General features: G+C 42.5%; 1 protein-coding gene across 5 annotated transcripts in view; it reads left to right on the top strand.

Annotated features, from left to right (window-relative positions):
• Positions 1-251: 251 nt before the first annotated feature.
• Positions 252-9,674, top strand: part of TTC39A (tetratricopeptide repeat domain 39A) — a 95,318-nt gene continuing 85,895 nt past the window's right edge. Inside the window, exon 1 of one of the 5 annotated variants that reach the window (XM_061632955.1) lies at positions 252-501. In XM_061632955.1, the coding sequence (XP_061488939.1) occupies positions 452-501 (50 nt within the window). In that variant the 5' untranslated portion in view covers positions 252-451. The remainder of the gene's footprint in view (positions 502-9,674) is intronic. The other 4 variants (XM_061632952.1, XM_061632951.1, XM_061632953.1 and 1 more) reach the window with 4 other exon arrangements.

Below are 9,674 nucleotides of genomic sequence, written 5' to 3'. Positions count from 1 at the left end.
TCTTCTTCAGCCGGCCCGACCTGAAAAGTTCCCTTGGTCTGAGTTTACCCACCCCCTTGACCAGACGCGAGGAGCTGCGAGTCGCTGTCGGGCTGCTTTTCTTTATCACGCCGGAATGGCGAATACACGGAGCCCCTTTGAGACCTTGCAGGTGGCCAGCGCTGCTCTGAGTGGCTTCCTCCTCGGACTGAGAAGCGAACAGTGGCTGGTAACCAGCAGGATTGGCTCCACCACGAAAGCAAAAGGAGGAGGAGGAGGAGGAGGAGGAGCCGCCGCCGCCGCCACCGCCCCCCCCCCAGCCCCGCGGGAACCTTACCCTAAAGACTTCATTTTCCGGGCATTATGAGAGCCGCTGGCTTTCGAGCTGGAGGGAAGGTGGAGGGCTGACCTCACTTTGCTGCTTAGGGAGAACCTTTGGAAACGAGCCCGGAGCTGAAAGCCTTCCCTCCTCATGGATGCGCAAAGTATTCGGAGGCGAAGCAGTAAGAAAAAGGCACCCAGGTACTCTCGGAGTGGGGCGTGGTGGGGAAGGAGATGGATCGTGTTCTCGGTCTAAGACTCATGGGGAGGTTGCCGCGCTCGTGGTTTTTAGCAGTTGCCTGGCAGGCAGGAAGTCAACCGGTGAAGCTGTTCCTGGCATGATCACCTGCTGAACGTTTGCATGGCTGACCCTTGTAGCTGGTGAAACGATAGATACGATTGTGGTGTGGTTTGGGTGCGTTTCCCATCCCCCTGTCCTGATTGTAAGCAGAATTGACACTTTTGTAGAAAAGTGTGGTATTAAATGTAAAAGTCGCAACCCTGGAGCTAAATTGAAATCATCACTCGCCCCAATGGGCTAGCTCATTGGTTCCCAATTTTTTTCTTCCACAGACCACTTTAAAATAGCTGAGGGTCTTGGAAAACCACTTAATTATTTTTCTACTTGTTGTAGCAACCATAATACACTGTGCTAGATGCTGCATGTCTTTTAATTCTATTTTTACAGACAGGCTGTGGACCACCTAAATGAAGCTTACAGACCACTGGTGGTCCACGGGCCACAGTTTGGGAAACCCTGGGCTAGCTAATAAGAAGGTAGCTGGTTTCTGTCCTGAGGTGGTTTTCCTGGGGCTGTAACTAGTATGAAGAGATTCCTTAGGCCAACTCCTCTCAGCACCAGCCAGAATGATCAGTGGTTAGACCTGATGGGAGAAGTACTCCAATAATATCTGGAGGTCTTCTGGCATCTCATAAGCCCCCTGAAGGCCATAGCTCATGATAGAGCTCATCTTTCTGAGTGGAAAAAGTCCCAGCATCAGTCCCTGGTCTCTTTAAGTAGGGCTGGAAAAGACTCCTGTCTACAGCTCTGGAGAGCCGCTGCTGGTCATTGTCAGCTGTACTGAGCTAGATGGTTCAATGGTCTGACTTGATATAAGGCAGCTTCTTGTGTTTCTGAGGCAGTTGTGTATATGTTGAGAAATGGTAGGTGAAGAGGATGCAGTATGTGTATCAGCTAAGGTGGCGGGAGCTATAGACAGTGCTTCATCTGTTAATGTTAAGTGGAGACAGGGATCTCCTGCCAGCCTGCAAATGCTGCAGGCAAGTAGGATTCCTGATCTCCCTGCTGTGTGTGTGTGTTGAGGGGGGCAGGGTTTCTAGAAAGTGTAAAATGCTCCCAGCCTCTTCAAATTTTCTATGTTTAATGTGCAAGCTCAATCAGTCAATATACCAGTTTCATTGTGCTTTTTAATTTTTTAAAATGCTCTCACCTCTCATATGTTACTCCTCTTGCATTATGAAAACCAAGGTGGCATGCGTGTGGTTTCCAGGCCATCACCCATCCATCCAGACCCAGAGGTACTTAGCTTCAACAAGGGTGACAGGCTCATGTACCTTCAGACCACTTCCTGGGACCATAACATCCAAATTAAAATACTAAATTAAAAATCTGAGAAGAGTTCAAATTATAAATTGGTTCCTGCCCCTACGGGTTTGTAGGAAGTAAATTACTCAATAGATGAAAAGGGAGTTGATAGTTATTAACAATTTTGTAAAGAGCATGCCAAGTGATTATAATATTTCCAGTCTTTTAGCTTCTCTGCCCTTACAATTGTGCTAGTAGGCAGCAAAAGATGCTACAGGTGGGGCTCTAAAACTAAGGGATATTGCCTTGTTCCAGGCAACTCCAGGAATAATAAACCTACTGAACTACACCGGTTCTTTCACCATCATTATTATATAACCACTAGAGTGGCTGTATGCTATTGCCAGCATGGATTTTTCACATTCTGCAATGTTAAATGGAAAATACCACCCCATGCCATTTTGCTGCTTCCCATAAGGTCATTTCAAAATAAACCTTACAAAACATATAGCCTTGAACTCAGAAATGCTTGCTTAACAATCTTCTACGTTTTTGTGGCGATACACAAAACACTCAGAGAGAATCGAGAGTTCAAAGTATAAAACAAGAGGGGGGAAATCCAGACCCCTGTTGGACTTTTTTCTCAGTGGTCTCATAATCTGTTGAAATTAATTAAAAATCAGCCATGTTCACAGAGTACCTGTAATCCTGTTACTGACCTTGCCCCATACTCTGACCTTCATCTTCTGCAGTTTAAAAGTTTAAAAAAATGGCTGGCTGATTTTTAATTAATTTAAGAAATGTATCACTGAAGCCTATCGTAACTAGGGTTGCCAGGGCCTGAGACTGATCCTGTTGGACTGTATGAGGTTCAACTCCAACTTGGTGGGTTGAGGCTGCATGGGGTTAATTAGGGTAGCTAGAGAGCTAGACCTCTTGCTGGTTGAGGCTATACCTATCCCTTTGATCCTCTGCCGTCTCTCCCCTTCCTGCTAGGCTGATAAGCAAAGGAATGTTGATCCCAGTTCCTTCTCGCCTTTCTCAGTGTTCTCTTTCTCTCGAGAGGGGAGCAGACATCTTCTCTTTGTCTCTCCTCTCAACCAGGATGAGGGCGAGTACTGGGACCAGTGCTCGTTTCTCCAGCGTAGCTAGTTAAGCTAGATATAAAACTCTTTCCTATCAAGCATGTACTTCCAGAATAAAATAGTTGTTTCTTATTTTAAAGCTTAAAGTGTCTGTCTGACTAATTTGCAGGGAAGGTAGAATCTTAGCAAAGATTCAAACACACACACAATAAGCTCGCTCAATACTCCATGTTCCGCAGTGCTACACAACTCTGCTACGCATCTCAATAGAGAATTCCGACAGATCCTGTATCTTCAAGAGAAGAGAAGGTCAGCCAAGTGCAGATGTTCTTGCAACTCTGTAATGGGAAAAACCACAAGGTGGAATTATCCCTCCTCCCTCCACAACTTCGAAAGATACAGAAGACCTCTTGGAGGCCGGGCCTGGCAACCAAGAGGTCTTCTGTATCTTTAAAAGTTGTGGAGGGGGGAGGGACAATTCCACCTTGTGGTTTTTCCCATTACAGAGTTGCAAGTACAACTGCACTTGGCTGACTTTATCTTCTCCTAAAGAGACAGGATCAGTCTCAGGCCAAGAACCTGGCAACCCTAATCATAACGTCAGGCATGCTCAGTAAGAACCAACCATCAGTGTCCTAAAATCCAGACTCACAGCTGTTTGGCTTGTCTAATCAGGGGGCCACACCCGTGCCAGACCTTTATTTTACTTTAGACAGTCATGGCTTCCCCCAAAGAATCCTGGGAAGTGTAGTTTGTGAAGGATGCTGAGAGTTGTTAGGAGACTCCTGTGCCCCTTACAGAGCTTCAGTGGCCGGAGTGGTTTAACAGCCAGCCCCTCTTCTGGGGATTGTAGCTCTGGGAGGGGAAAAGGGCATACTCACAGCAACCCTTCACAAACTGTACTTCGCAGGATTCTTTGGGGGAAGTCAGGACAGTCTAAAGTGAAATAAAGGCCTGGTGTGGATGTGGCCAGGGACAGCTTTGGTTTAAATTTGTGTGGGAGACTACATGTGCCTGCTGTAGAATAAAAAGATGGAGGAAACCTTGAAAACAATGATATTCTTCACAATGTCTTCCTTTTGGAAATGAAAGGGACTTTCCCTCTACCCAGCACCCACCCATCCAATCTCTTCCCCCTCCCTCCCCTTCCTCTTCCCTTTCCCTTCCCGTTCTCTTCCCCTTCCTCCCCTTCAGTCAGTTTCATCTATCCTAAGCATGATTGTACAGCAGTAAATCCCACTGAACTCAAAAAGCATGCAAATGATTAAACCTCTCCCCCTTCTCCTCCCCCTCCCCCTCCCCCATGGTCAGTTTTACCTATCCTAAGCATGATTGCATGGCAGTAAATCCCATTGAACACATGCAAATGATCAGACCTGCCTTTCCCCTCCCCCTCTCTCCTCTCCTCCCCTTTTCCTCCTCCCCTGCCCACTCCAGAGGCACATGTTACCAAATTCTTCCAAGCTACACAGCAAGTGGATTGGACTGTGAAAGACCAACCCAAATTGTGTTTACATTTTGACAAATTTGTAGGGCAGTACAATATCTCAGAGAGGAGGCCAGGTCTTCTGCTCCCCTGGTGCGTTCACTATAGCTGCCCAATTTCCTTGCTTTTTAAAGTTTGATAGAAATATCTGTTGGCTATAGGTACATTCTTAAGCCCCAAGGTTTGTTTTCCCTATTCGTGAATAGAAATCAAAGGCTGCTTACCTGTGACCAAGTACAGCTAATACTATGTTACATCACCTATATTCTATAATCACCAAAAAAGCAGAAACAAGTCAGGTCTGCCATCCCAAAGGTGACCACTGAAAGAACTTGGCATTAAAAGCAGCCATCAGATTGATCTAGTAAGTGAGTCACGGTACATATGATAGAAGAAGGTGACATGCATATGCATCTTAGGCCAAGTTGATATGAAGGGAAAACTTTCACCTCTCCAATATAAAATGTTCTCAGGTCTTCTGTCCAGTTATTTGGTATTGCATCTTTAATTGTAACTGTTTTAGGCAGAGAGATGGTAAGAGCTGCAAACAGGTGGGGTGGGGTGGGATTGCTATGAAAGCTGAAGAATGTTTTGTTATTTGTTGTTGAAGAAAGTTTATTTGAGGAAAGGAGAGAAGCCTTTCTAAGCCGCCCTGGGCTCCTGCTGGGAGGAAGGGCGGGATATAAATCAAATAAATAAAATAAGCAGTCCACAACAGTGGTGTGCCAGATTAATTGAATAATTGAGCAGGAAGGGATTCTGTAGGCCACCTAGTGCAGTTCCCTGTCTGATGCTAGAAACCTGGAGTTAGAGCATATCCAACAGATGACTGTCTAGTCTTTGCTTGAAGACCTCCAGGGAGGGAGTGCTTACTGCCCTTTTAAGTAACTGGTTCCATTGTGAAACTGCTCACACCATCAAGTTGTTTCTCCTAATGTTCAACTGAAATCTGACCTCGTGTAACTTAAATCCATTAGATTTAGTCTTGATTTCAGGGGTGGCAGAGAACAAGTAGTTGCTTTCTTCTATGTGACAGCTCTTTAGGTATTTGAAGAGTGCGATCTTATTTCCCCAGCTAACAGAGAAATAGCCAAGTGTTCTGTTCAGGTGTGCTGCAAGGGAGCTGCTAGTATGTCATGAAAACTCATGCTCAGTTAGTTAAAGACCCTTGTGAGCCTAAAGGTGAAAACTTCCACTGCCTCTTTGTGAATGCTTTACTGTTGAGGCCTGGACTTCTTTCAGTCAGTCTCCACTGGTGCTAGGTAATTTTGCTACTTCTCTGCATGATCTAGGAAGACTAGATCATGCAATCCTTCCCAATGCAGAGATGTGGCAGAATTACCCTCCCCACAGAGGAGGATGCATCTCTGCACAAACCTGAACTCTGAGCTGGCCTCTTCTGAATCAGGCATGACTTGTGCAGGAATGTAAGAGATCAGCTTCTCTGAGGTGGGTTATTTGTTCTTTTAAAAAAAGCTTTTTGGAAGCAAGGTGAAGCCTTCCTTCGGTTTTAACTCCGAAGTCATAGAGGTTTGGGTACCAATGTGCTGACTTCTGAAAGGGATGGATTTTTATCTTCATATTGCAGTCTCTGCCCTTTTTGCTACTGCTGGACTCATCTTGGCACACCTCTCTAGTTCCCATGCCATCTTGTAACTTAAGGCTGCGTTCCTGTGTATAGTTTGCGAGAATAAATCCCAATGTATGTTTTATGAATTAATTCTGACTACACCGGCAGTGATTAGTGCTGTAAACCTAAGTAAGTGTAATTGAAAATTATAATTATAATTAAATGTATTTATATACCACATTTTCCACAAATACACATGTGCTCAAAGCGGTTCACACAAATAGTCCAAATGCAATAGAACAACACAATAAAAAGTATAATCACTACATTAAGAAAATATATATATATTCATAAAAGCATAAATGAGCATAAAGCTCAACAACAAAAAATATTTGAAAACTAACCCCCAAGCTGATACAAAAATCTCTTCCATCCCCTAAACCCCCATAGCTCAACCCAAAGGGCCAGAAAGTCTTCTGAAAGAAGCTGTGTTTGAAGGCTTCCAGGGCTGGAGGGTGGGGCAAGGCAGGTGGAAATAGCCCTCTCCTGATGACAAACCAAGTCTCTCTCTGCTCAAATAATACATATTTCTCCTCCTTTGCCCCTGTTTCTGCTTTCTTCCCCTTATTGTCCTCCCTAGGTCAGATTTTTGGGCTATAAACTGTACTTTGTAAAGGACCATTTTCACCAATGGCAGTACATAAATAAACATTAAATAAAACAAATAGTAAAACTATTCATGTATTGGTAGTTGAATAATAAAAGTTATAAAACTGCATTGAATGTCAACCTTGATTGCCAAAATTTACTGAACATTCAGTGAATGAGAAATTAGTAAGTCGGTAGAAAGAATGTGGAAGAGGAAGATTAATCTTGTCTGCCTCTCAGAGTGGAAAAGTTGGTAGGTCTCCAAACTGATTTTCCTTGTCCTATAGTCTTCATACTACTTCATATTACTCGCTTTCAAAATCTGTTGATATTATTTGCTCTCATGCAGTTCTAGGGAAGTTTTATTTCTCTTATGATATTTAGAAACTTGTTACTGACTGGTAACTTGTATAAATTTGTTCTCATTTTGATGACTTATAATCTCAGGTCAGCATTTGTAACAATCATTTAAAATGATATAGAACAATGATTTATCTGTAAAATGATTGATATATTTAGAAAACAACCATGATCCAACATGGGCACAGTTAAGCCTACTGATTTCATTCAAAATTCTCATAATACTCTTTTAAAACTTTTTAAATAAGCCTTGAATATCACAGCTTCTAATTTTCCATATAAAATAGGAAGGACATATGCCTTGCAAGGGTAGCTGACATGGTGTCCTCCAGACCTTTTGGACTTCAACTCTCATCATCACCATGCAGCATGGAAAATGGTCAGGAATTATGGGAGATATAATTCTACTATATCTAGAGGGCACAGGTTTCCGTCCCTGCTTTAAACCAAACTCGGATTTTAAGCTTTTTGAAATTATACCTGTTTGTTTTACAGTTGCATGTTTCATTATGCCAATATGGAGTGAGAGCAATATACCAGGATCAAGATATTCAACCTCACAATTAAACAATTTTTAAAATGTGTTTTAGATATCGATCAAGTTAATATCTCTGGTGCTAACACATCACTGACAGTGCTTAATGATCGAGACAATGGTGGTGAAAGTAATACTTTTATGCCTGTCTAATATACTAGAACTCAATAATCTCTGCCAGTATGACACTCTTAGGTGGGAGATGTGTATTCCCCATTCTATGCTGTGAAACAAAAGCAGAGTTAGGCCTAGTCAAGCAATGAACAAATTTCTCCTTGCTTCTGTCCACCTGTTGCTAGGTAAGAAGCTGCAAGCTAAACTTCAACCCATTCTTACAATCTGAATATTTCCTTTCCATTTCTACCCCTCTCCCAAAACCCACTGACCTTCAAGTGAATACTGTAGAGTGTTCAAGGAGACTGGGATAAGGTTCTACTTAAAAGGCTTGTTGAAAGAGGAAGGTCTTCAGCAGGTGCCACAAAGACAAAAGGTGGGTGCCACAAGACTAAATGTCCGTATCCTATGTTGTGCGGAACGGACCTCCAGAACACTGCCGTAAGAAACCTATGTCACCATAAACTCTTGAGAAGCTCTTGAGAATGGCTGCCGACCTCCTGAAGGGTAGGATAGTGGGAACATTTTATAAATACTGTAGCTCCGGCATTTGCTGTACCTTCTATAGTCTTCCAGGTACATACAGATACACTTCAGAGAAAGGAAGGGTTTGGGTATAGACCGAAGAAGTCTTAAGAGCATTGGGATCCTGCTGAAACTGCAGGGACCCAAGCACTACATTGCAGATGATATAGATTTCTAAAGGAACTAGAATTTAGGTGTTTCTGGATTGTAACTCTTAAGAAACAGTAAACATGTGACTAACTTTGGTGATGGGTAGACTTTAGATTGGATGGTAGTTCCCCTCCTCCCCCCCATTTTGATTGACCCCACAGTGTCCACCTCCTGATCATGGACTCTGGTATGTTCAGTGCAAACCACCAAACTCTTGCTATATGAAACTGGTTACTAACTTGTCAGTGGAAAACACTTTTCACATACTTAACAGGCATTCTTTTTAAATGTTTACTTCAAATATGTTCAGGGTCATGCTTTTCTATGTGAGGGGATTCAGGGAACTGCTAGGAACATTGTTCCATCCTTCTCCCTTTCCCTACAAACCCTGTTTCTGAAACAAGTAAGCCCCAGAACATCGCCTCCCTCCCAAAAACTCGATGTGTTTATGCAAGTGAGGGGAGGGGTGAGCTTGCCTAGGCTGGATTTGCTGCCAGTTTCCTACAAAGCGCAGCAGGAGATGTAGACCTATTAAATGTTAAACAGGCCTTAGTAAAGGACAGGATATGCCAGAACTGATTCTCTCTTTATTTGTTATTGAATTATTTATACGTTTTTAAATTGGCTAAAAAGACAGGCATTTAAAAAAAAAGTTGTGAAGGACGACTGTTACATTTTCTTTCTCGTTTTTGGCAGTCATGAAATAGCTGCTCGTAGTAGATTATTGTTGAGTTTGCTCTGCTTTCATAAAGTCTGCAGAGTGTTGAGAGGGGCTGTCTCCAATAGGCCAAAAGCTGTCTGGCACTTGGATGGCAGAGAAAGGGTTTGGGCACAATGCTGTATGAAGAAAGGCCTTTAATTTAACTTTTAAAACAGGGATCATTCTTTCTTCAGCACTGTAACTAAGAGTTTTCTCTTTTTGAATCAATATAATCAATATATTATAATTGAATATAATCAATTATAAATGTGATCCAACAAATGGGGTTAAGTATTGTTGGATTGTCTTTTAGAAGTCTTTTTTTTATTGGCTTGTAGCAGCCTACTCAAAATATTTTTCCATATTAAATATTCTGTTATTTGGACCTCTTGTCCTAGATCTTTCTCTCTTTTGTCTTGTAAAGCTGGACTGCTGATCATTTTAAATTTAATAGAAACAAAAAAAGCTGGCCTATCATCAAACCTATAATGTAGTTAAATGTAATTAATATTTTCTCCTTAAAAAGAAATAGCTTTTCTTGCTGCCCTGAACAAATTCTTCCCTGCTCCTGTGTCTTTCTGCATGCTGTTCTGCCTAACAGCAGCACATTAAATGATCAAATGTTGTCCAGAAAACTCTTCTCTTTTTAAAAATC

The sequence above is a fragment of the Rhineura floridana genome, chromosome 6 (assembly GCF_030035675.1).
Source record: "Rhineura floridana isolate rRhiFlo1 chromosome 6, rRhiFlo1.hap2, whole genome shotgun sequence".
Lineage (NCBI taxonomy): Eukaryota > Metazoa > Chordata > Lepidosauria > Squamata > Rhineuridae > Rhineura > Rhineura floridana.
Note: the sequence above shows the minus strand (reverse complement) of the source record. Positions and strands in the feature narration are given on the sequence as shown.